The 26905-nt window shown below is 40.3% G+C and overlaps 1 protein-coding gene across 5 annotated transcripts in view; it reads left to right on the top strand.

Moving 5' to 3' along the window:
• SIK3 (SIK family kinase 3) overlaps positions 1–26905 on the top strand; it is a 235806-nt gene that overhangs the window by 107745 nt on the left and 101156 nt on the right. For all 5 annotated transcript variants that reach the window (XM_036919831.2, XM_036919835.2, XM_036919832.2 and 2 more), the window contains exon 2: positions 26205–26321. In XM_036919831.2, coding sequence (XP_036775726.2) covers positions 26205–26321 — 117 coding nt within the window. The remainder of the gene's footprint in view (positions 1–26204; positions 26322–26905) is intronic.

Genomic DNA, 26905 nt, shown 5'->3' with positions numbered 1-26905 from the left:
GTTACCTTCTCACCTGCATTTTAGTTTTTTGCTGTGTCAGATTTACTGCGTATTTTCCTTCCTAAAAAGAGGTGGCCTTCAAACCATGGTTTCTATAAATATTTGCATCTCAAGTCAGATTATTCCTACAACATGAATTTCATGTGCTGAGTTTCATCAGAGCAGGTTATGTTAAGAGAGCTCCCTACCACATTTATTCTCGTCCATACCTTTCTCCCAGGGATACTAGGTTGCAGATGTCAGAAGAGTTCACTGGGAGTGTGGGTGGTGCTCTTAAGGAATTGTTTTAAAATGTGTTTCTGCTGGGTAGAGGGAGGCAGACATTGTACTGTTATCTCTGAAAATAGTCCCAACCCCAAAATGTACCTCAACAAGCCATCTTTTATATCTTTTATAATGACATAGATTATGTAAATTTTCATCTAGATGCTGGCCGGGAATTTGTTTGAACAAATTGAATTGGCTAAATGCTTTCTAACTCTAATTTGAATAGGGTTCCAGAAAATGAATTAAGGGCAAAGGTTGGTAGAGGTCATACTGGGGTGGCACTGAGCTAGTATCAGTGAATTATAAAGTTGGCACATAACATTTACCATCTGAGCCATTATAAAGTATGTAGTTAAGTAGTGTTAAGCACGTAAACATTGCTGTGCACCGTCTCTCCAGGAGTCCTTTCGCCTTGCAAACCCGAAACTCTATGCCCATTAAAAAAAAACCATTTCCCCCTCCTCCCAGCCCCTGGTAATCACTAATATGCTTTCTGTTTCTATGAGTTTGAACCAGTAGTAATTTTTTGAGAGCCAGCTAACTGGAAGCTGATGAACAGGGAGTAATCCAGTAAAACCAGCAGCCATTCCCCATGATCACATGAGTGCTGGTAGTTGCCATCTCTGAAATGAGAGTCTCAGCCAGTCCTCTGTAATGCGGAGTTTGGAAATTGCTGTTCCACTTGTTTGAGGAGCAGGAGGAGGAGGATGATAGCTAGTGACGAACACTTACTGGGCACATACTACTTGCCTGAGGTTGGAGGAAACACCTGCTTCTTTGGTGGTAAAAAAGAAAGGCAGGTTTGGGTGCATGAAGATGTGGAGAGACAAAAAGGGAACTGAAGGAATTCTCCATGTTTATTTTCTGTACTGAGGACAAGACTAGGTCGTCTGTTGAAAGTTAGGGCTATGGGGTCGGTTAGAGGGCTTGAAGAAAGTGACAGAAGTTTGGAATTACTAGGAAACTGGCTAGGGACCCGACCAGGGGTAAGTAGAACAATAATAATGGCATAAGTAATAATCACAATAATAATAATAGCCTATATCTATTATCTGTTCTGTGCTAGTTGCTACTCTAGGTGATTTATGTTTTAACCTTTATAGCAACTTTATTAAAGTAGTTGTTCTACAGATAAAAATAAGTGGGAGAGTTAGCATTCCAGTTTCCTTCTTTTGCCCTAAGCCCACGCTGTTTGTACTTTCTGCACTGTTAGTGCCATTGGGAATGTCTACTTGACATCGAGAGCCAGAACTTTAGAGTGTAACTTAAATTGTTTTTCAGAGAAAGGTGGAAGAGGGACCTGAAAAGAATGTACACATCCAGAATACAACAGACACGCTGATGCTTTTGTTCCCCGCAGAGCGGTTGATGCCCTTGACGCGTTGCTTCCTAACTGAGGAGGGCTCCCGCAGCCCCGGGGATCCCAGACCTGGTTAGGAGGCTGGACAGTTAGAGGTATCTCAAGTTGCAAACTCATTTTCTCCCGAAAGCCTGGGTATCTCAGAATACCGGAGTGAGGTTAGTGCTAGGAAGTTCTTCAGTTTCTGTGCGGGGGAAATGAGGGCCTTTTACTTATTATTCTATTTATTAAACAGGATTAGTTGTACTTTTTTTGTATGAAGGGATTATGTTACAGAGTATAGGCTTTTTTTTTTAACAATAGCATCTTTTTATGCATGTGTGTTATTGCTCTAAATGAAAGTGGAGTTTATAAAATGAAAATCCCATTTTTCTTAGAAGCATAAATGCAAGCTTAAGTTTCATGTTGGTTTTCATTTGACATACATGAAGTTACTTCCAAAGATACAGGAGAATAAATGGAGGATTTTTGGTAAAGCAGACCAAAACAGATTAAGACATAACTGAACCTCTCTGCTGACTAGCATTTTAATGCCCAGATGGACAAGCAAGCTCCTATTAATTTACAAGGCTCAACTCATCTAGTAAGATCGGTTCATTAATTTCTAGGTTGTAATTAATTTATGTGAACACCCTTATTACTCAGGTGGAACAATTCATTACTGTGTCTTGGATTCGATTTACATTGCCTTAAACTGTAGAAGGTAACTTGCCCCCAAACCTGCATGTATCAGATGACTTATTATTCAGACTGAGGCTTTACCTCTTCCAGGTTTAACCCTTTTAAACTTGGGGATATCTCATATGCTAAATCTCTTCTGCGTACTCTCCCCCTTGTTATGATTCCTAACTCTTTGATTGTAATTTTAGGAGAACTATCAATAAGGTACGGGATGGATACAATACAGGTGAATCCTACCGACTTGGTAAACTCAAACATACCGTAGAGTAGGGGTTTGTTGCAGACTCTTTTCATAAGTAGAAAATGCTTCCAAAAAAAGTTTTTGAAGTTCTTCTATGAAGAAAGATGGCCAGTGAGTGAAAAGAACATTTTCTAGACCCTGCTGGGAGTCTGGTAACTGGTACTTTTGGATTGAATATTCAGAGGTCCATGGCTGGGAGAATGTCTCAGGGCAAAGCTCTCTAAGTTTTAGATCCAAAGCTATAAATTATGAGAGGAAACCACAGATTGCATAATGGCCATGGTATTTTGTTGGTATGGAGAGGTGACCTCAGAAGACTTGTAATCCTGTGTTGAGATGTGTGTGACATGTGCCTTTTTCCTGATTTTTTTATTTCAACAATCTTAGAGACACATTTTAAAAACTGTAGATATCCTAAGTTAGCAAATATAGATCAGTGTGCAAAGCATCCATTTTTGTCAGTACCAAATGCGTACTTTGCTTAGCCTTCTCACCTGGGCTCCAGAGCTTATACAGAGCAAAACTCTTAACACCTGCCAAGTTCTGTTATGTCCCAGAGGGGAGTAGAGCAAAGTGGGATGAAGAATCTAGAAATTCATGCTGCCTATAGGGTAAACTGCATTTTGGAATTTGCTTCCATGTGGATTTTTTCCTCGCGGACCACTGTGACGTTTCTCAGGCAGAGTTGGAAAGGTCATAATACACAAGATGAAGAAAGTACATGGTCTGCTCAGTGACGTGCTGGCACGCCTGCCCCCAGTGCCGACTAGCAGTCGTAGCAGCCATTTCTCCTCCGGGATGTGAGAGTTTGGCTGTCATCGCTCTGGGAATGTGGTAATCGGCTGCTGGCGCTGCGGTGTGGCAGGGAGCTCGGACGGCTGGAGCCTCTTCTCCCAGAGGCCCCGAGGTCGTCTTCTTCAGGAACTGGTGCTGTTTCTTTTGATCCTTGATTGTAGTTTAAAACATTACAGTAAGAGAAACTTTCAGAAAAATATATGTGACTATTAAATCCACTTACATCATTTGCATTTTGCCTAAAAGACCTTGAATTTATTTCTTCTTACAAGACATTGGCTTCATCTCCTTTTTTTAAACTTTAGGACACTGACTGAGAAATACTGTTACTTCTTTGTTGTTCCTTTAAGTCAATAAAATTTCCTTTTTCATGGTTTGTGGTGCAGTCCTGAACCACGTGTAAAATGTGTGCAGGGGCACCAACCCAAATAAGGTTTAAAAGATATGAAGAATCTGGGGCAGAAGTTAGTGGGTCTAATAAGTTTAAATTCCCTCAGATTTGCTTTATAGGAAATACATTAGTTAAGGATATTTTCCAAAGCATTTTCATCCAACTGAAACATGATATTTTACATAACTCCTTTTTAAAAATAAAGATATTCTCCTCAAATTATCAATTTTTAAATTTGGTTATCAATTTCTAAAAAGTGAAATAGAGTGATTTCTTGTTCTGTAATATAGTAGATTAGATGTGCAGAGAAGCCCCCCCCGGGCAGAACATTTTTAAATGAAGCTGAGGAAAGGAAAAAAACTATGTAAATGCTATAAAATATATGTAAAATGCTGGATCTTGTGTGAGAAAAACAATGGAAGGCCTTGGAAGGACTAGAAAGCCTGATTTCATAAGGTGAGCAATGAAGATGGTGTTTGAGCTGAGGGCTTCTCAGAGGAGCAGAGCAAAGTGAGGGGTGGTGGGGGGCGAGGGGAAAGGGTGAGTAGTATCCAGGCAGGGTGGGGGTCCTCTCGGAGACGCCACATCCAGAGCTGGGACCCCAGGGAAGCGACTTCCCCAGTGGGTGAGTAGTGTGAAAGGCGCGTGCATGCAGAGGTTTGCTTGTCAATGTCTCGGATCTGGATGGAAAGGGGAGAACGTCTCCTCTGGAACTGCTTAAGCAGGGCCCACCCTCACATGGATCTGCAACCAGACTGTATACTACCCGTGAGGCCTGAAAATCTCTAAGGTGGATAATCTACCTGAAAGTACTCCCAGTTGGTTGTGATTCCCAGTGTTTGGAAGAATAAAATTGAGATCTCTATACACTTTATAGACAGGCCTCAAAGTGTTTTTATAGATAAAGTTGCAATAAATGTGTGAGCTTTCACAAGAAAATGAGCAACTTAGAATTAGTCAGATGACACAGATTTTGTTTCCCAAAGATGGCTGCAACAATGTTTCCCAACGCATGGACTCTTCTAGAAGCCTGCTGTTCCACCATCAAGAACTAGGGTCTCTGTCCTGTTCCGTTAAACCTGGGCAGGTCTTCGTGACTACTCTGGCCAGAAGAATGATCTCATAGGATAGAAGTGCTAATGTGACTCCTGAGGCTAAGTCACAGAAATGCCCCGTCTGTTTTCCTTATGCTCTTGGGATGCTCACTCTTGGAGCCCATATCACGCTGTGAAGAAGCCCACACGGTCCACGGAGGAACCACGTGCGGAGGAACTGAGGCCTCAGCCCACAGCGCCGACTAAGCCAGCACTGCCTGCCAGCCCTGAAAGTGGAACCTCCAGCCTTCCGCCAGGCTGCCCTGCACGATGCCACACGGAGCAGAGACAGGCTGTCCCTCCTGAACCCTGGCCAAATCACAACTTTGTGGGCAAAATAAGTGATGATTACTGTTTTAACCCACTGAGTCTTGGTGGTTTGTTACGTAGTGATAGAGGACTGAGGCGTCAGCGGGAGTCATCGGCAGCCATCAACAGTAACCACTGTAAAGACTGTAGAGGTTTAAAGAAGTAAAAGGGGATTAAAAATATGGTATGGTGAAGACACTGATCTCTAAGTTGATGAGGAAGATGTGAAGGAAGAGCTCAGGCTAAGAGGAATTTCTAGAAATAAAAAACAAGTGAAAAACACAATGGAAATGTGATACAGATTACATAGAGTTGAAGAGTGAACTGGAAGATGAACAGATTTGAAGAAAATTTCTAGAACTTAGTACAGAGAAAGCAGAGGTGGGACATATGAGGTTTAACGACGTAAGTGACGAGTTGTTTAAAGCTGCTTCAGCGGGAGCTAAACAACCATCTCTTCCTTGAAAAAAAGGGAAGAAATTTGATTGGATATTTGAACAGGCAGTGGAAACTGTGATTACGGGCCTATCACTGTTTATCAATTGATTTGCTATCAATGGATTGAAAAGGTACCACAAATATCTGATATAACAGTTCTCAGACCTTTTCATCACAGAACCCTTGACTCTTAAAAATTATTGATAACCCCAACTTGCTTTTGTGTATCTGGGTTATACTTATAATTTGGTCAGGTTTCTGTATATATGTTATAGTTCAATAAAAAATTTACTATGACACCATAAAGAGAATGAAAAAATAAGACACAGCTGAGAGAAGATGTACTGATAAGGTTTGTTATCCGGAACATAATAGAACTCCTCAAATTTAAAAAAAAGAAAGAAAGAGAAAAGGAAGTAGGAAACCCTGACTCAGCTTATTTCACAGGAGCAGAAACAGACTGTCCGTGAACCTATGGAAAGGCCCTCAGCCTTACTAGTAACCAAGGAGATGCAGATTAAAACAATGAGGAACTATTTGTCCCCCAAAACCCACCAAGTTGGGAAAAATTAAAAATAAACTGTTGTTAGAGATGCTGTGGAGCAGTAGGGATAGTCCCACTGTTGGGAACAATTATTTTGTACAACAATTTGGCTTTGTTTGGTGATTTCGAAGTATATAAGTAGTGAACCCGTTGCACTTCTGGGCCAGAAGGCATGTATAAGAATATTGAAGTACTGTTCATAATAGCTAAAAAGGTAAACAACTCAGATGTCCAGCCACTGTAAAGCAATATGTAAAGTTGGTTTGTTCGTAAAAGGATGATTATTTAGCATAAAGTGAATTACATGCATCTTCATGGAGGAATATTATAAGGATAAAAAGGCAATTAGGAGTAATAAATCTTATTCTGTTTACATAAAATTTAAAAACAGGCAAACCTAATAATTTGTCATTTGGTGACACATATATGGCAAAATTGTAAATAAGAGCAAAGGAGTGGTAACAAATTTTAGAATAGTGGTTACCTTGGGGCAGGGGGTGGAGTGGAAAAACATAGAAGGAACTATGGTTTGTATATGATGTTTCGCAACAAAGATTTCTGTGAGTGTGTTGCTGAAAGGAACCCTGCAATGATTCTTTTTTTAAGGAAAGAATTTTGGTCATCAAATACTAGTTCTTCGTTAATCTTTGGTAGATATTCTTACATATAAAATCCTCCAGTCCGTATGTTTTTTGAATTTATTTGTCACAGTTTCTTTATGTTAACTGTGCTAAGTAGGGAGCATGCCTAGGAAGAAGCACAAATTAGGATTTAGCCACAAGTTCCGGTTCAGTGGTTATAGCCTCAGAATGAAAAATTAGACTTCTTTTCCTACCTTTCTTAAAATTGGCTAATTATTTGTTAGAAATCAGAAGGTGTTCGTTAATTTTTCTGGTCAACAGCAGAGGCACTCTTTTGCTTCTATCCCTAGGCTGAGTCTGTTTTTCGTTAAAAATCTCAGTGAATGGACATCTCTTCCTTCTCTGAAGGAATGTGAAACCCAATAATTACACACAGACCTGACCTACTTTGGAGGAACCAAAGGACAAAGATACTCTAGCTCTCTTCATCCTTTTTTGGTCAAAAAAGCAGAGATTTTGGGAGATGAGGGCCAGAACTTCCTATATCTGTTTTTTGAAGAGTCTAACACAGTTTCTACAGATCCCACACTTCAGAAGTTTCCCCATGAGTATGTTCCTTATAGACTAATGGACTTGATGCTGTTGAAATCATTCGCATGTCTGGTGATCTGAAATGTTTGGCCATTTCCTAAGGGCACCAGGGATGAAAGAATCTATTTCTTTGCTTTTATTTTTAATTGTCTTCCTTGTAAATTTGATTTTAAAGAAGTAATTGGGATCTAAACATATACATCTGCATTAAAGAATGAATCAAGTGGAGGAGCTTTGGACTAGTCATTCGATTTAATTGTCCTTGCTGGTTGCCTACTAACTGCACCCATTCTGTTTTGGTTCTAGTTCTGTTATTATTTTGCTAAGTTGGTAGGTCATTTTCATCCCAACTTTTAAAATTTGCTTTCTGTATTGACTTTTCTTAAATAATTAAAAAACCTCCCCCTAAACCACAAGCAAACATCTTTTTGGTTTGGTTCATTGACAGTTGCTAAATCATAACTGGATTCTGGGTCCTACATCCTGTATCGGGTGCTTGAGACTTTACTAAACCCATTGTTTTGTGTAATGAACACAAACATTAACAGAGTAGGGTGTAGATACCAGTTTCTGGAATTTCAAGAGCTGGGAGACAAGACAGAGTGTAAGGATAGACCTATAAATCAATGGAATAGACTCAGGGGTCCAGAAATAACTCTTAATTCTCTTCTATTAGACATACACTTCATGTAGTTGTGTTTTTACATTTAATAGTGGGTATAATTTAACATGTATGATATATATGATAGTAATACATATAATAATGAATTACATTTTAATGAAACAGTCTTTATTTTTTTTTGATTATGGTGGTGCTTATCAGTAGTCCCCATCCTGCCTTTAAAACAAATAGCAGAAATTTGAGAATTAATTAATGTTTACCATTAGCATTACCAGGGAAAATGTTCATTAAACTTCACTGTTTAGCACATGAGACAAACATTCATTATGGAAATAAAATCTGTTTGATTTGAAAATATGGTGACTGCTAATGTAAAGAACTCATTGAAGCCAGACTAAATGCAAAAAGCCATTGCATAAAATACCCCCATTTTGATGGGTTCCCAGAGGGGCATTTTCTGCCAGCACTGATGGTGTTCAGCTGTGATTCAGAAAGCCCCTCAGAAGGTACTTGGTGTGGGGTCCCTGATGGGCTCGGGGAAGCAGGCTCCTAACTCCTGCCTGCCACAGGGAAGACAGCTCAGTGTCATAACCATTCAGGCTGGAAATGCACGGCTTGAGAAAAATATATGTCTTGACAAGCAGTTAGCTCACAGTCCTGGCACCTAAAGATGCATGACAAGTAAGAGCTTCAGGAATACGCTGTCTGCTCATGGAGACTGCTTCCTGTTTTCCCTTAGTCTCCATTACCAAATAATTGGGAGATGCAAAGAGATGAGGAGCTCAGGATCATTTTTCAGCTGTTACTGTGTTCCCTTGGTTCACTCAACCTCCTGCTACTGCAGACTTTGTTAATGGGCCTTGAGGGCGTATGAATATAATTCAAAACAATTTAAAATATGAACCGCCGCTGACTTTGTTCACCAGGAACAACACTACCATTTTAAGGGTAGCAAGATACTCGATGTAGTAAACCTCCAGTGGGGAGGTTTGCAGAAGTTAGGCTGGGCCAGCTGAGTCGAGGGCTCTCTCCAGCTGGTGCTTTAAAAAGCTTTGCGTGCTCTAGGTGCCACGTCTAAATGTGGTTCACAGTCCACAGGCGCCTTGACAAATGCCGTTCTTGGGGAGGGCACAGTCCTTCTGTGAGCCTGTGTTATTTTTACCTATGAGCTGGCACTCCAGGAAAGAGCAGCATGGACTTCATTAAGAAAATTCATCTTGAAATTCATTCAGCTTTCTGCTTCCTTCTAACCTTGCAATTCAGGCGTTGCCAAATTCTTTACCCACATGTCTAATCTTTCTTCTCTGGGACTAAAATGTCATCTTTTGTAGCTTAATTTCCCAACCATAACTTTTTCCCTCGGACTGACTGCTGCTCCCTGTTCTTCTTTTATTTCAAAGCTTTTCTGTAACAATTAATAGCTTTTTCTTTATGCCACTTTCTTAGCTACTCTTCTCTGGTAGCCACTGTAAACTATGAGAACTTCCTTCTTAAACCTTTTAGCTCTTCTCCTTTTCCTCCCCGTCCGACTGCTTTTCTGCCCAGTCTTCCCTCCGTGGGAAGCATCTCCCGCTTGCCCGCATCAGTCTTCGGGCCCCTCTTTCCCGCGCTCACCCTCCTGCGCTGCCCATGAGGGCTTCAGGGGCATCCCTTCACTGAGCTCTCTAACCTTAGAATTAAGCTGTCAGTCTCATTTTAAATCCCTCTCTTAAACTTCTGAGAGTTGATCAATCTAAAATAAGTACCTGAAAATGGAATGGGTACTGACAGTTTGTAAATAATTCTTCTTACCTTCATGGTTACTGTCAGCTCCATCCTCTTCTGCACTTCTTTAAAAAAAACAAAAAAAGCCTTTTCGTTCAGTTCATTTAGGTGGTAAAGCCACAAGTTTGATTTAAGGTTCTCTAAAGCATATGAAACTCTTGGCACCGTGCAGACATTAAAATAGCAGTAACAACACAACAGTAATAATGTCAGTTTGGCTGAGAGAGTTGCCATTATGTTAGAAACACTTGTAGAACTGTTTTCTGAGGAGGTAAATGTTAACCAGGTAGGAATTACTGGAACTGAGAAATCGTTTTCTTTTTGTCTTAAATTTGCTTCTATGCCTTGAATTGTAAGTAATCACCGGAAAATTTCCATTTATTAATTATGCACAATACACCATGTTCCACCTTAGAAATGCTCCCAAGAATAATGCATGGCCCGTGGTGGATTTTCTCAGTTCAGTAAGCTCTCGATTCTCTGTCCTTCAGACATTGTAAATGCATGAACTGTTTTATTTTCATCATTCAATGCAGCCCAAACAGAAGTATAGAAAAATAAGTCACCTAAGGACCTGCTAGATATTTTATTTTTTTTTTTTTTTTTATTTTTTATTTTTTAATTATTATTTTTTATTGAAGGGTAGTTGACACACAGTATTACATTACATGAGTTTCAAGTGTACAACACAGTGGTAGAACATTTATATACATAATTCTAGGTTCCAGCTATCACCCTACCAGGCTGTTACAATATCTTGACTATATTCCTTATGCTATACCTTACATCCCGGTTACTAATTTATTTTACCATTGGAAGTCTGTCCTTTTTTTTTTTTTTTTGTGAGGGCATCTCTCATATTTATTGATCAAATGGTTGTTAACGACAATAAAATTCTGTATAGGGGAGTCAATGCTCAATGCACAATCATTATTCCACCCCAAGCCTAATTTTTGTCAGTCTCCAATCTTCTGAGGCATAACAAACAAGTTTTTACATGTAGAACAAATTCTTACATAATGAATAAGTTACATAGTGAACAGTACAAGGGCAGTCATCACAGAAACTTTCGGTTTTGCTCATGCATTATGAACTATAAACAGTCAGTTCAAATATGAATACTCATTTGGTTTTTATACTTGATTTATATGTGGATACCACATTTCTCTCTTTATTATTATTATTTTTAATAAAATGCTGAAGTGGTAGGTAGATACAAGATAAAGGTAGAAAACATAGTTTAGTGTTGTAAGAGAGCACATGTAGATGATCAGGTGTGTGCCTGTAGACTATGTGTTAATCCAAGCTAGACCAGGGCAATAAAACATCCACGTATGCAGAAGATTTCTCTCAGAACGGGGGGGTGAGGTTCTAAGCCTCACCTCTGTTGATCCCCAATTTCTCACCTGATGGCCCCCCTGCGACTGTGCCTGTCTTAGGTTGTTCCTCCCTTGAGGAATCTTACCCGTCTCTGGCTAACCAGTCATCTTCCGGGGCCATACAGGGAAATGTGAAGTTGGTAAGTGAGAGAGAAGCCTTATTGTTTGAAAAAGTTAGCTTTTTACTTCTTTGCATATTTATGCCCTGTGGCTTCTATGCCCAGCATTTGTCTTGAGGTATCTTTACCACTTGGAAGAATTATGATACTCGGTAAATTTGATATGAGGCACGAATTCTATTTAAGGGTTGTAATTAGGAAGGAAGAAGAAAAGCTATAGAAGTAGCAGGCGGAAGAAAACATGGGAAGATTGATTATTTCTTTGATATATCTTCTTGTAGAGTAACTTCAGCATGTATAGGTTTTAAGCTACTACTTAAATTGCACACACACATTAACATAATAGGAGTATAGTTACATAACCAAAGCATATCTGTAATTACCAGCCATCTGCAGTGAAACCAAGAAAACCAGTTAGGCACCTTAGGCATTTGTGAAAACTTATCTATGATATGGTGGATATTGTCCAAATGAACTTGAACAGTCTGAGAGAAATCAGACAAATTAAAACAACCCATTCCTGGGGAATGTTCACGTCCCTTATGTTCTTTTAACAGTAAGTAGTCTGTAGTTGTAAGATTTTGGAGCGCTACAATTTGCACTTCTCCTAATTCTTGGTTGAGTTCCAACAGTATAGATCCAGTCAAATTTGTTGTTTTACCATATGCACAGGCCAGCTTAGATATCTCCTTCATTCCCATGGCAAGTCCAGGAGCTGGTGGGATGAGTGCATCTACAGCTGTAGCAGTGCGTGGATCTTTGTTGGGGTTTTTTGATGATCATCTTCTGGCATGAGTCTTCCAGAGGGTGCAGATGTTGGAAGTTCTTTTTCATATCGTATCTTAGTTCATTTTCGGGGTAGCCCAATTAGGCTTTGATCCTCTGTATAAACACAAACAGACCCTTTGCCTACACTTTTATATGCCCTTTATACCCTTGTGTAGAACTCGTTGGAGGTTACCACACAGGAACTGCCCTTTTTTTTTTTTTTTTTTTTTTTTTTTTTTGCTATCACTAATCTACACTTACATGACGAATATTATGTTTACTAGGCTCTCCCCTATACCAGGTCTCCCCTATAAACCCCTTTACAGTCACTGTCCATCAGCATAGCAAAATGTTGTAGAATCACTACTTGCCTTCTCTGTGTTGTACAGCCCTCCCTTTTCTCCTACCCCCCCATGCATGTTAATCTTAATACCCCCCTACTTCTCCCCCCCTTATCCCTCCCTACCCACCCATCCTCCCCAGTCCCTTTACCTTTGGTACCTGTTAGTCCATTCTTGAGTTCTGTGATTCTGCTGCTGTTTTGTTCCTTCAGTTTTTCCTTTGTTCTTATATTCCACAGATAAGTGAAATCATTTGGTATTTCTCTTTCTCCGCTTGGCTTGTTTCACTGAGCATAATACCCTCCAGCTCCATCCATGTTGCTGCAAATGATTGGATTTGCCCTTTTCTTATAGCTGAGTAGTATTCCATTGTGTATATGTACCACATCTTCTTTATCCATTCATCTATTGATGGACATTTAGGTTGCTTCCAATTCTTGGCTATTGTAAATAGTGCTGCAATAAACATAGGGGTGCATCTGTCTTTCTCAAACTTGATTGCTGCATTCTTAGGGTAAATTCCTAGGAGTGGAATTCCTGGGTCAAATGGTAAGTCTGTTTTGAGCATTTTGATGTACCTCCATACTGCTTTCCACAATGGTTGAACTAACTTACATTCCCACCAGCAGTGTAGGAGGGTTCCCCTTTCTCCACAGCCTCGACAACATTTGTTGTTGTTTGTCTTTTGGATGGCAGCCATCCTTACTGGTGTGAGGTGATACCTCATTGTAGTTTTAATTTGCATTTCTCTGATAATTAGCGATGTGGAGCATCTTTTCATGTGTCTGTTGGCCATCTGTATTTCTTTTTTGGAGAACTGTCTGTTCAGTTCCTCTGCCCATTTTTTAATTGGGTTATTTGTTTTTTGTTTGTTGAGGCGTGAGAGCTCCTTATATATTCTGGACGTCAAGCCTTTATCGGATGTGTCATTTTCAAATATATTCTCCCATACTGTAGGGATCCTTCTTGTTCTATTGATGGTGTCTTTTGCTGTACAGAAGCTTTTCAGCTTAATATAGTCCCACTTACTCATTTTTGCTGTTGTTTTCCTTGCCCGGGGAGATATGTTCAAGAAGAGGTCACTCATGTTTATGTCTAAGAGGTTTGTGCCTATGTTTTCTTCCAAGAGTTTAATGGTTTCATGGCTTACATTCAGGTCTTTGATCCATTTTGAGTTTACTTTTGTATATGGGGTTAGACAATGGTCCAGTTTCATTCTCCTACATGTAGCTGTCCAGTTTTGCCAGCACCACCTGTTGAAGAGACTGTCATTTCGCCATTGTATGTCCATGGCTCCTTTATCAAATATTAATTGACCATATATGTCTGGGTTAATGTCTGGATTCTCTAGTCTGTTCCATTGGTCTGTGGCTCTGTTCTTGTGCCAGTACCAAATTGTCTTGATTACTATGGCTTTATAGTAGAGCTTGAAATTGGGGAGTGAGATCCCCCCTACTTTATTCTTCTTTCTCAGGATTGCTTTGGCTATTCGGGGTCTTTGGTGTTTCCATATGAATTTTTGAATTATTTGTTCCAGTTCATTGAAGAATGTTGCTGGTAGTTTCATAGGGATTGCATCAAATCTGTATATTGCTTTGGGCAGGATGGCCATTTTAACGATATTAATTCTTCCTAGCCACGAGCATGGGATGAGTTTCCATCTGTTAGTGTCCCCTTTAATTTCTCTTAAGAGTGACTTGTAGTTTTCAGAGTATAAGTCTTTCACTTCTTTGGTTAGATTTATTCCTAGGTATTTTATTTTTTTTGATGCAATTGTGAATGGAGTTGTTTTCCTGATTTCTCTTTCTGTTGGTTCATTGTTAGTATATAGGAAAGCCACAGATTTCTGTGTGTTGATTTTGTATCCTGCAACTTTGCTGTATTCCGATATCAGTTCTAGTAGTTTTGGGGTGGAGTCTTTAGGGTTTTTTATGTACAGTATCATGTCATCTGCAAATAGTGACAGTTTAACTTCTTCTTTGCCAATCTGGATTCCTTGTATTTCTTTATTTTGTCTGATTGCCGTGGCTAGGACCTCCAGTACTATGTTAAATAACAGTGGAGAGAGTGGGCATCCCTGTCTAGTTCCCGATCTCAGAGGAAATGCTTTCAGCTTCTCGCTGTTCAATATAATGTTGGCTGTGGGTTTATCATAGATGGCCTTTATTATGTTGAGGTACTTGCCCTCTATTCCCATTTTGCTGAGAGTTTTTAACATGAATGGATGTTGAACTTTGTCAAATGCTTTTTCAGCATCTATGGAGATGATCATGTGGTTTTTGTCTTTCTTTTTGTTGATGTGGTGGATGATGTTGATGGACTTTCGAATGTTGTACCATCCTTGCATCCCTGGAATGAATCCCACTTGGTCATGGTGTATGATCCTTTTGATGTATTTTTGAATTCGGTTTGCTAATATTTTGTTGAGTATTTTTGCATCTACGTTCATCAGGGATATTGGTCTGTAGTTTTCTTTTTTGGTGGGGTCTTTGCCTGGTTTTGGTATTAGGGTGATGTTAGCTTCATAGAATGAGTTTGGGAGTATCCCCTCCTCCTCTATTTTTTGGAAAACTTTAAGGAGAATGGGTATTATGTCTTCCCTGTATGTCTGATAAAATTCCGAGGTAAATCCATCTGGCCCGGGGGTTTTGTTCTTTGGTAGTTTTTTGATTACCTCTTCAATTTCGTTGCTGGTAATTGGTCTGTTTAGATTTTCTGTTTCTTCCTGGGTCAATCTTGGAAGGTTATATTTTTCTAGGAAGTTGTCCATTTCTCCTAGGTTTCCCAGCTTGTTAGCATATAGGTTTTCATAGTATTCTCCAATAATTCTTTGCATTTCCGTGGGGTCCGTCGTGATTTTTCCTTTCTCGTTTCTGATACTGTTGATTTGTGTTGACTCTCTTTTCTTCTTAATAAGTCTGGCTAGAGGCTTATCTATTTTGTTTATTTTCTCAAAGAACCAGCTCTTGGTTTCATTGATTTTTGCAATTGTTTTATTCTTCTCAATTTTATTTATTTCTTCTCTGATCTTTATTATGTCCCTCCTTCTGCTGACCTTAGGCCTCATCTGTTCTTCTTTTTCCAATTTCGATAATTGTGACATTAGACCATTCATTTGGGATTGCTCTTCCTTTTTTAAATATGCTTGGATTGCTATATACTTTCCTCTTAAGACTGCTTTTGCTGTGTCCCACAGAAGTTGGGGCTTAGTGTTGTTGTTGTCATTTGTTTCCATATATTGCTGGATCTCCATTTTGATTTGGTCATTGATCCATTGATTATTTAGGAGCGTGTTGTTAAGCCTCCCTGTGTTCGTGAGCCTCTTTGCTTTCTTTGTACAGTTTATTTCTAGTTTTATGCCTTTGTGGTCTGAAAAGTTGGTTGGTAGGATTTCAATCTTTTGGAATTTTCTGAGGCTCTTTTTGTGGCCTAGTATGTGGTCTATTCTGGAGAATGTTCCATGTGCACTTGAGAAGAATGTATATCCCGCTGCTTTTGGATGTAGAGTTCTATAGATGTCTATTAGGTCCATCTGCTGTACTGTGTTGTTCAGTGCTTCCGTGTCCTTACTTATTTTCTGCCCAGTGGATCTATCCTTTGGGGTGAGTGGTGTGTTGAAGTCTCCTAGAATGAATGCATTGCAGTCTATATCCCCCTTTAGTTCTGTTAGTATTTGTTTCACATATGCTGGTGCTCCTGTGTTGGGTGCATATATATTTAGAATGGTTATATCCTCTTGTTTGACTGAGCCCTTTATCATTATGTAGTGTCCTTCTTTATCTCTTGTTACTTTCTTTGTTTTGAAGTCTATTTTGTCTGATATTAGTACTGCAACCCCTGCTTTCTTCTCACTGTTGTTTGCTTGAAATATGTTTTTCCATCCCTTGACTTTTAGTCTGTACATGTCTTTGGGTTTGAGGTGAGTTTCTTGTAAGCAGCATATAGATGGGTCTTGCTTTTTTATCCATTCTGTTACTCTGTGTCTTTTGATTGGTGCATTCAACCCATTAACATTTAGGGTGACTATTGAAAGATATGTACTTATTGCCATTGCAGGCTTTAAATTCGTGGTTACCAAAGGTTCAAGGTTAGCCTCTTTAGTATCTTACTGCCTAACTTAGCTCGCTTATTGAGCTGTTATATACACTGTCTGGAGATTCTTTTCTTCTCTCCCTTCTTGTTCCTCCTCCTCGATTCTTCATATGTTGGGTGTTTTGTGCTGTGCTCTTTCTAGGAGTGCTCCCATCTAGAGCAGTCCCTGTAAGATGTTCTGTAGAGGTGGTTTGTGGAAAGCAAATTCCCTCAGCTTTTGTTTGTCTGGGAATTGTTTAATCCCACCGTCATATTTGAATGATAGTCGTGCTGGATACAGTATCCTTGGTTCAAGGCCCTTCTGTTTCATTGTATTAAATATATCATGCCATTCTCTTCTGGCCTGTAGGGTTTCTGTTGAGAAATCTGACGTTAGCCTGATGGGTTTCCCTTTATAGGTGACCTTTTTCTCTCTAGCTGCCTTTAACACTCTTTCCTTGTCCTTGATCTTTGCCATTTTAATTATTATGTGTCTTGGTGTTGCCCTTCTTGGATCCTTTCTGTTGGGGGTTCTGTGTATTTCCGTGGACTGTTTGATTACTTCCTCCCCCAGTGTGGGGAAGTTTTCAGCAATTATTTCTTCTAAGATACTTTCCATCTCTTTGCCTCTCTCTTCTTCTTCTGGGACCCCTATAATACGGATATTGCTCCTTTTAGATTGGTCACACAGTTCTCTTAATATTGTTTCATTCCTGGAGATCCTTTTGTCTCTCTCTATGTCAGCTTCTATGCGTTCCTGTTCTCTGATTTCAATTCCATCAATGGCCTCTTGCATTCTATCCATTCTGCTTATAAACCCTTCCAGAGTTTGTTTCATTTCTGCGATCTCCTTTCTGGCATCTGTGATCTCTTTCCGGACTTCATCCCATTTTTCTTGCGTGTTTCTCTGCATCTCTGTCAGCATGTTTATGATTCTTATTTTGAATTCTTTGTCAGGAAGACTGGTTAGGTCTGTCTCCTTCTCTGGTGTTGTCTCTGTGATCTTTGTCTGCCTGTAGCTTTGCCTTTTCATGGTGATAGGAATAGTCTGCAGAACTGGGACGAGTGACGGCTGGAAGGACTTCCTTTCTTGTTGGTCTGTGGCCCTCCTCTCCTGGGAGAACAGCGCCCTCTAGTGGCTTGTGCTGGGCAGCTGCGCGCAGACAGGGCTTCTGCTTCCTGCCCGGCTGCTATGGAGTTAATCTCCGCTGTTGCTGTGGGCGTGGCCTGGCTCGGGCAGCTACTCCAAAATGGTGGAGTCGCGTTGGAGCAGGAGCTGCTGGGAGGCTATTTATCTCCGTAAGGGGCCTCCCTGCTCCCTGTAGCCCAGGGTTTAGGGTGCCCAGAGATCCCGGATTCCCTACCTCTGGATTAAGTGGCCCGCCCTGCCCCTTTAAGACTTCCAAAAAGCACCCGCCAAAACAAAACAACGACCACAAAAAAAAATAAGAAAAAAAAAATTTTTAAAAAAAAAAAAAAAAAAAAAATTTTAATTAAAAAAAAAAGGTGGTCGTTCGTTTTTCTTTATTCTCCGGTGCCAGCCTCAGGCCTCTGCTCACCGGTCTTTCTGCCCTGTTTCCCTAATATTGGGGTCCCTGTCCCTTTAAGACTTCCAAGAAGCGCTCGCCAAAACAAAGCAGCAAAAAAGCAAAAAAAAAATGGTCGCGCGCTTTTCTTATGTCCTCTGTCGCCCAGCCTCCAGTGCCTGCTCACTGTTCTTGCTGCCCTGTTTTCCCAGTATCGAGGGCCCTGCACTCTGTCCCGGATGGCGGGGGCTGGGTGTTCGGCAGCCCTGGGCTCCGTCTCCCTCCCGCTCTGCCTGCTCTTCTCCCGCCGGGAGCTGGGGGGAGGGGCGCTCGACTCCCGCGGGGCCGGGGCTTGTATCTTACCCCCTTCGCGAGGCGCTGGGTTCTCTCAGGTCCGGATGTGGTCTGGATATTGTCCTGTGTCCTCTGGTCTTTATTCTAGGAAGGGTTGTCTTTGTTATATTTTCATAGATATATGTTGTTTTGGGAGGAGATTTCCGCTGCTCTACTCACGCCGCCATCTTCCGCCCCCTCGATATTTTATTTTTTTAATTAAAAAAAATTCTTTCAAGGAGATCTGGACACTTTAAAATTAATAAATCACAATCACATATTGCTTTAAAGATTATTTCAAAATGACATATTTCCAAATTAAAGAATCTTTCTATTACAAGTTTACCCAGTAAGTAAAGAATAAACCACAGGGTAGCCCCCTTTTGCTAGGAGTCAGGCTGTAATGACAAAGCCCGCTGCCAGCAGGTTGTCAGAGACGTTGTACAAACCCCACACCGCTTCAATAAATTGAAAAGACCTTTTTGAGCCGAAGGCATAAAAATGGGGCATTGTCACCGTGTTCAATAAATACGGTCTTTATGACTTAGGTTCGGAAGTGCCTTCTGTGAGGTCATGATAATCACAGTCTTATCATCTCGGGGTTTTCTCTTTCATTGGTAACATCTTTATCAAAATCCATCCAGACTATTTACAAAGAATGTTCAAATCTGGAACTCAAGAGGCACTGTATGTAGCTTTCCACCACGAAGAAGCCAGCTTATTCCTGTAATTTAGTCATAGTTGTAGAAGGCCAGTGAAATCCAGAGGAAAATGAAATGAAGAATCAAACTGACAACAGACCATTAAGTGCTCCAGATACAAGTTTTTTTATTATTTATGCATTTTTTTTGAAAACCTTCCCGTGTTATCAGTGAACAGTAGCCATTTCTATACTGATATCTTAACAGATATGGGAATGATAGGAAATAAAGTTCTACTAGTTCCCCTAAGGTACTCCAAAACTTCCAAGTTATTTTTATTCATGATGATTTGTACTATTGCAGGATGGCACGTAGGTGTGAAGCTAATTAAGGGTGGATGGTGGGAACAGAGGCTAGGAGTAACGCACAGATTCTTCTCTTTTACGTGGCTCTCCTAGATATTTTAGACGCCCCTTCAGGGTTCACTGCGAGCTGACTGGCCCTTGTCTCTGTTGAGCACGTTGAGTCCTCCTGTCTGGAGCCCGCTAGGATCCTAACATCTGTCATTCTTTCTCCTTGGCAGTCACATATTTCCCCAGAAGCATTTGTGAAGGGTGTGTAAAGTGCATAGAATAACTGGATCCTTCCAAATATATGTCCTTGCTTTCCCCTTAGTACTTGATTTGACTACTTGTTACAAACTAAAATATGGACTTCTTGACTAGCTCCAGTGCAGAGGTCAGGATCTTCCCAAGGATATTGCCAGCCTACATTCTAATGGTGGCCATGTGGCAAGCCATTACTCATGGCCATTTTGTGCCGGGCAGGGTTAGCCTGATGGTCTGGGTTGTATAGCAGGTTATGATTTGTGGTTTCTTTAAACCTGTTTTCTGATGACAAGTCTATTTTCTAGTGAGTTTAAAAGAAAAGGGTTTTCATCAAGGCTACTTGCAAAGGCATTAAGCTCTTCTTCTAGAAGCCATTCTTAACTGGGAATAAACTAAACCCTATAGAAATAATTAAATCCTACAGAGAAAAATATGAGTGACTTTTTTCTCAGTTTTCCCAAAGATGTACCATTCTAGATACATAGGAGAGAAGTTAATTCATCACATACAACAATACCTTAGGGCAGTTGTTCTCGAAGTTGGACCCGGGGACGCTGTCATTGTAGTTTCGATGTGCATTTCCCTGATGATTGGTGATGTTGAGCACCTTTTCATGTTTCTGTTGGACATTTGGGTGTCTTCTTTGGAAAAATGTCTATCTAGAGTCTTTGCCCATTTTTAAACTGGGTTATTTGGTTTTTTTACTATTGAGTTGTATGATATGAATTCCTTGTATATTTTGGTATTAAACCCTTATCAGCTACAAGGTTTCAAATATTTTCTCCCATTCCTTCCATAGTTTGTTTTTTCATTGAAATTAGTTTTAATAATATACTTTATTCAGCTTGGTATATCTAAAATGTTATTGCTTGTCCATCAATAGATGAATGGATAAAGAAGTTGTACATATACATAATGGAATATTACTCAGCCATAAAAAGAAAAGAAATCCTGCCATTTGTACCAGCATGGATGGATCTAGAGGGTATTATGCGCAATGAAAAAAGCCAGGCAGAGAAAGACAAATACCATATGATTTCACTTATTTGTGGAATATAAAAACAAAGCAAAACAGAAGGAACAAAATAGCATTAGACTCATACACATTGAGAAGTGACTAGTGGTTACCAATGGGGAGGGGGGAGGGGGAAGGGTCCTGTCAAACCACTGTGATGTACATTTGATAATAAAAAATACATAATTTAAAAAAAAGACATAGACTGGCAGAATGGATAATGAAACAAGACCCATCTATATGCTGCCTACAAGAGACTCATTTCAGACCCAAAGACATACACAGACTAAAAGTGAAGGGATGGAAAGATATATTACATGTAAATAATAGGGAGAAAAAAGGAGTACACTACTTATATCAGACAAAATTGATTTCAAAATAAAGTAACAAGAGAAAAAGAAGGACATTATATAGTGATAAAGGGATCAGTCCAACAAGAGAATAAAGCTATTATAAATATCTATGCACCCAACATAGAAGCACCTAAATATGTAAAACAAATACTAACAGAATTGAAGGAGGAAATAGATTGCAACACATTCATTTTAGGAGACTTCAACACACCACTCACACCAGTAGACAGATCAACCAGACAGAATATAAATAAGGAAACAGAGGCACTGAACAACACATTAGATCACATGGACTTTGACATCTATAGAACATGCTATCCAAAAGCAGTGGGATATACATTTTTCTCAAATGTATAAGGAATGTTCTCCAGAATAGATCACATACGACGCTGCAAGAAGAGCCTCAATAAATTCAAAAAGATTGAAATTGTATCAAGCAGCCTCTCAGACCACAATGGTATGAGACTAGAAGTGTAAATAAATAAATAAATAAATAATATTATTTCTGCATGTAATCCATATAAAGCTTATCGATGAGGTAGTTTACATTCTGTTTTTAGCATTAAGTCTTTGAAATCTGGTGTGTATTGTGTATTTACACGCATCCATTTGGACTACCCACATTTCGGGTGCTCTATAGTCACATGTGGCTGGTGCCTATGTATTGGACAGGACAGATCTAGACCATAAAACGATTCTGGATCCTGAGCTGAGAATGATTAGGATAGGTAAGCTTTGTCATGCAAATAGAGAATAAAAATTGAGCTACAGAAGGTAATAAAAAAGCAACCCCACTGAAAGTAATAAACAATGGCGAAATGTTTGGTGCCTGCCCAATTTTAGGACGTTCAATGAGAAGTAGAGCTTCTTTCCTTAAAAGAATAGTGAAAACACAAACTTTTCTCCACATGGTTGTAATGTTTTCTCTTCCCTTGGTACAAGCATTCTGTCTGTTTACTGTATTCTGTGAAATTATCATGCATGCATTAGCATGCTAGTTTAAGGGAGCACTCCCTCTCTTTTTGGAGGCACTGTGGGCTTCCATTTTCTTCCATTTGTCGTAGTGTATCCCTGCGCAGAGCCCTGCTCGCTGCTGCTGGGGAGGAGGAAGGGCGGCTTCCATCTGTGTACGGAGCGTCCCCTTGGCTCCTTGGTCTTTATTCTGTCACCTTATCTTGCCTGCGAATGTGGTGTCAGGATATGCAAGTGAATTATTGCCTGTTGTGAAGAAACCACTGTTTTTTTCACCTTCATTCCCTGTGAACATTACAGTGCTGCCGAAATGAAGTAAGAGTTAAAGGAACTGTGGTTTACAAATAAGAACTAAAAGGGGGAAATGGCTATTTTCCCCTTTCTAGAATGAATAAGAAAGAACTATGACTTTACATTGGCACAATGTGAGTTTAACTTTTTCTTTTTTGCACCACATGCCAATTATAAAAGAGTTTGATAAATGGAAATATCTTGGGTAAGAAAATTCTTAAGGACTTTTGCAATTTTGTATCTCCTTAGCAACATATTTAATACAATGCAGGTTTAATATTAGGGCCAATTCATAAAATCATGCTCTTTGCAAGATAAAAGGATTCTATGTTGAACAGGCAAACTTAAGAAATATATGGTCTCTTGTAAAGTGTTGGAAGTTCCTTCTCGTTGTGCTTTTTTCATGTGTATGTGCAAATATGTAATTAATAGAGTTTCAGCACCAATCTAAAAACATTCTTTGAGTTTATCTTCCATTTACTTAGCATTTACCTTTTGCTATGGACCCATTCAATTTTTCAAGCAACTGGTGTGTACTTTAGCTTAAACTGTTATTATATAGCCTCTAATAATCTGTGGCAGTGGAAATTCATGACCATTGATCTCCTCAGGTATCCTCAAAATAGTCTTACCTGCTTGCCAATGACCTGCTCTCTGACATAGTAGTTTCTTTGCTTCCCCAGTATTTTCCTTCTTTTTGCTTTTCTTGGCTAAGGTAGGAGCTTAGGAAGTTGCCTCCTCCATTCAGTGGTCCCGTCCGGCACGTGTGCCGAGTGAGCAGGCCGAAGCCCCTCCGCTCTGGTGTTGGCTACCTAGTGTGGATGGACGGGGCCCGCCTGCCCCGCGCGGCCCTCCGAGTCAGGGCGCATTTCCCCTAGCTCCTCTCCTTCGCGTTCTTTCCACATCAGCTGGAAGCAGCCAGTCGGTTCTGAATACTGCCCACAAATTGTTGGCTATTTTGCTTCTTGGGCCTCCAACTAACCCCCCTGGAGTAAGGAACTGATGTGTTTCAGATCCAGGATTATGTTGCCTAGTGAAGCTAAACTAATCCTCGCCAAGGAAGGCCTAAAGTTTAAGGCTTGATTCCAGAAAAGGCAGAACAGGACAACAGCACTGCCTGCAGTTGATCTGTGTTTCATGTTTGCTGCACGTCAGGCGCACTGAGTGAGTCGTACACATTATAGTCCCCAGCAACTCATAAAAGAGGTACTGTGGTCACCCACGTTTTACAGATACGGAGTCATTCGTAGAATTAAATAGTTTGCTCAAGATTACATATTAAGGGATAATGCCAAGATTTTGAACCGAGGCAGCTTGGCCCCAGAGTCCTTCCTTTTGACACTAAATTCAGCTGCTGGCCAAAGCTTTGCCGCCCATGTCTTGTTGAATCTTGAATCTCACTGAAGAGTAAACAGGAATTTGATGTTTCAATCTATTGAAACTTCTCTGTGTCTGCCTTCTAAGAACAGATTGTACTTAATACAATTTTTCCTGAAAAGATAAGAATGCATTTTTCAGTGTGTAGCATCGTATATATTAATATATATATGTGAAGTCAGATATACTTGCTATGAAATGTAAAAGCTACATTCATATATCATTATCTTTATTAAGTCGAAAATATTAAGTGCATAGTATATAAGATCTTAATAGCTAACTTTGTTCTCATAGATGATTAGATCGGTTTTCTCTTATCTGTATGAAAAGTCTTGTCGCCTCGAATGTAAATGCAATGTAGAGCGAGCCCCGCTGGATGATCGCCCGGTTTCTCTCATGGGAGTGAAAGGCGATGGGCCGCCCTGGACGGGGGAGGATTCAATGCTATGGGGAGCTGCCGAACTGCTGTGCTGTGTATTTGAAACCAGTATAAGATCGTGTATCAGCAATACTAAAATTTTAAAAAAAGGTGGAAAAATATGGTCAAATGGGTTGAAGCCCTTACTCTGCACTCCCACCCTCATCCCCATTACTTTTTCTAGGCCACCCATCATTAGGCCTGGGTAGAATGGGGGATTTCAGGCCCAGACCTTGATCGCTGATGATCAGCAAATGCTAGTAGTGCTTCCCAGCCTTTTGTGCATTGTGGCGAACACAGAAAAGGTTAATATTTTTCTGGGGAATGATGGGGTTCCTTGAGGCCAGAGGTGATCCGCCTGCCCATGACCTTGGGTGTACCTGTATCTCATCTCTTGCACACCAGTTGGGAAGCTCTGCTGTGGGCGTGTCTGCAAGTTTCTAAGCTCCTGGGTCTATGATAGCACTCTGTAAACCACAATGTGCCAATTGACTTTATTACCAATTAATTACTGTTAAGACCCAGATATTTGTTCTACAAAAGAACATTATGTACTGTGGTTTTTTGTTTCGGGAGCTGTTCTTAGAGAACCAGGTGCAGATGCCAGACCAGCTGCCAGAGTTAAGATCCTGTGTGTGATCTGGCACAGTAAAGAGCAGGAGAAAGGCTAGTGGCCAGGTCACATGGTTCAAGGCTTCTTGTGGGAGTCAAACAGTTGGTGAGATTTGTTAATGAAATTTGCTAATGACCCTGTTTGTCCTCCTCAAATGCCCCACCCTCTTTTCTGCCTGTCGCAAACCTTCCTTTTCCCATGTCCCGCCTTCTTTGTGAAGTCTTTCCCTGCGTGTGCTTCCCCCTCAGGTGCGGGTCATGCTCCATCCTCTGTACCAAAATTAGACCATGTACAGAGCTTGATTGATTGCGCTTCCAGGGCCGTATTGGTGTCCGTTCCCCTGAGTCTTTTCGCTCCTAGACTGTGAGCTCCTTGAAGCTGAGGCTGTGTCCCATCAATCTCTGCAGTCCCCTTTATCCCATTCCACCATCAGGCAGGGCTTAATGCTCCGAATGAGTCTGAAACTATGTCCCTGTGCCTTTCTCCTGTTTGTCCCTATTCTAACATCCACAGGAACTGCAGACCCACTTACTTCTGTGCTGTTCATTCATGTGTTTGGATCTTCTGCCATGTGGAGTCCCACGCAGTCTGTTTCTCAGGCTAGAAACAAATTGTTGGCATTTAGCTTCCCTGGCTTCCCTCTTTTCCTCAGTAAGTTTCCTTTCCCTCCCCCAGTGCATAGAACTGTAGGATTTTAAGGATTCTAAGGGGCTAGAATGTACCTAGTCCTGGTCTATTCATATTTGTTAATCACATACTGATTGATTAACTGAAACTCAGATATAAAGATATTTGGGGACGACACAGTATTTTGAGTTTTTAACCAAGAATAATGAGGAAGTTTAGATTTAGCAGCTATAAGAAACATCCATCTTTCATTTTGTTTTCAAATGTGTGTGCTCCTAGGTGCTCATGTTTTAAGGGGAAGGAGCAAAATAGGTGTTTATGCTGATGCAGTGTATGTACAATACAGAAAGATGTTCAGGTTTTTGCAGTGTTTCATTTAAGAGTTTGGCTCAAAAGCCAAGCTACGTGGGCTTCAATCTAGCTATAAATTACTTAATCTTGGGTAAAATACTTACCTCTGTGTATGCCTTCAGTTCCTGTTTTTATAAAACAAGGTTAATGATAATACAGGGTGATGATGTGTAAATGACTCAGGACTTGCAGAGCGCTAAGGATTTTGCCTGGCACACATAAATGTACACTACATAGTAACTGCTGCCCCCGCCACCAGTGCTGATACTAAGTTGGATACACACCTGGTGAGGTGTGGAGCACACCTGTGGAATTTCTGGTGACCCCTACTAAAGCCATCATGTACCTCTGATGTAAGGTTCTTGCCTTCATAAGAGGCCCTATGCACCATTCTGTGCATCAAAGCATGACTTGCCCAGACCGTAACCACATTGGTGGACTAATGAAGTATTTTGTCATGGGGCTTTACTGTGGGAGCGATTTACGGAACAGCGGAAGACCCATTAGCTTCTGGAGTCTGTTCCTGTGAGACCGACTTGCCAGGAAGAATCCATTTGCTATCTTCTTAAAAAGAGTAAATTCATTTTTTTCATTTTTACATTCTGTAAACCAAATACTGGCAGCTTGTTTTTGTGGAATATAATGTTTTAAAGTGGATTTAATTTTCCTTTGTAAACTGCCTTTAATAATGCATCAGAGTCTGTTTTCTTCCTCTGTTGTCAGGTTGCCATCAAGATCATAGATAAGACGCAGCTGGATGAAGAAAACTTGAAGAAGATCTTCCGGGAAGTTCAAATTATGAAGATGCTTTGCCACCCGCATATCATCAGGCTTTACCAGGTAGGGTCCCTGCTGGGGTAGCGCAGGGCGAGGAGGAGCCCAGGGGGGTCACGTGTGTCCATAGCTGTCTTTGAAGAAAGGTTATTGGGAGAACATCCGCAATTCCGTTGTGGTGTTTGTTTCTGTGCTCATCCTTCTATTTCCCCCGTTAGTACTTGTGTTTTTCCTGGCTGTTTACTAAGGAGGTCTGTCTTACCCAGGTAGGCCTTTTTAATTTACCCTTTAAAATTTGGATGACACTTTTAGCGAGAATTATACAGAAAGATGGCTCAGATGATAATGAGAACTTACTTAGGTCAGAATCCTAAAGCAGAATGGGAAACCCAAAAGGAACAGAGAATTAGGAGAGATGAAAAGCTAGAGATGAATATAACATTATTTTTATGATATTATTTAAATTTTAATTTCTGTGATCATGTGAATTGTAATGATGAGGGATATTTTAAGTTCCTTGTATCCGTCAGAGTCTACCTGCTTTCTGTTCTGTAGGGACTTAGACTTCGTTTTCCAAAGTAGCGTTTGATTATTTTGATACCCAAGAGTTTATTTTTGTGTCGTGGAAGAGATTTCTCTTCTAGTTAGCT

The sequence above is a fragment of the Manis pentadactyla genome, chromosome 13, assembly GCF_030020395.1.
Source record: "Manis pentadactyla isolate mManPen7 chromosome 13, mManPen7.hap1, whole genome shotgun sequence".
Classification (NCBI taxonomy): Eukaryota; Metazoa; Chordata; class Mammalia; order Pholidota; family Manidae; genus Manis; species Manis pentadactyla.
The sequence above is the reverse complement of the archived record's forward strand: the minus strand, read 5'-3'. Positions and strand labels throughout refer to the sequence as shown.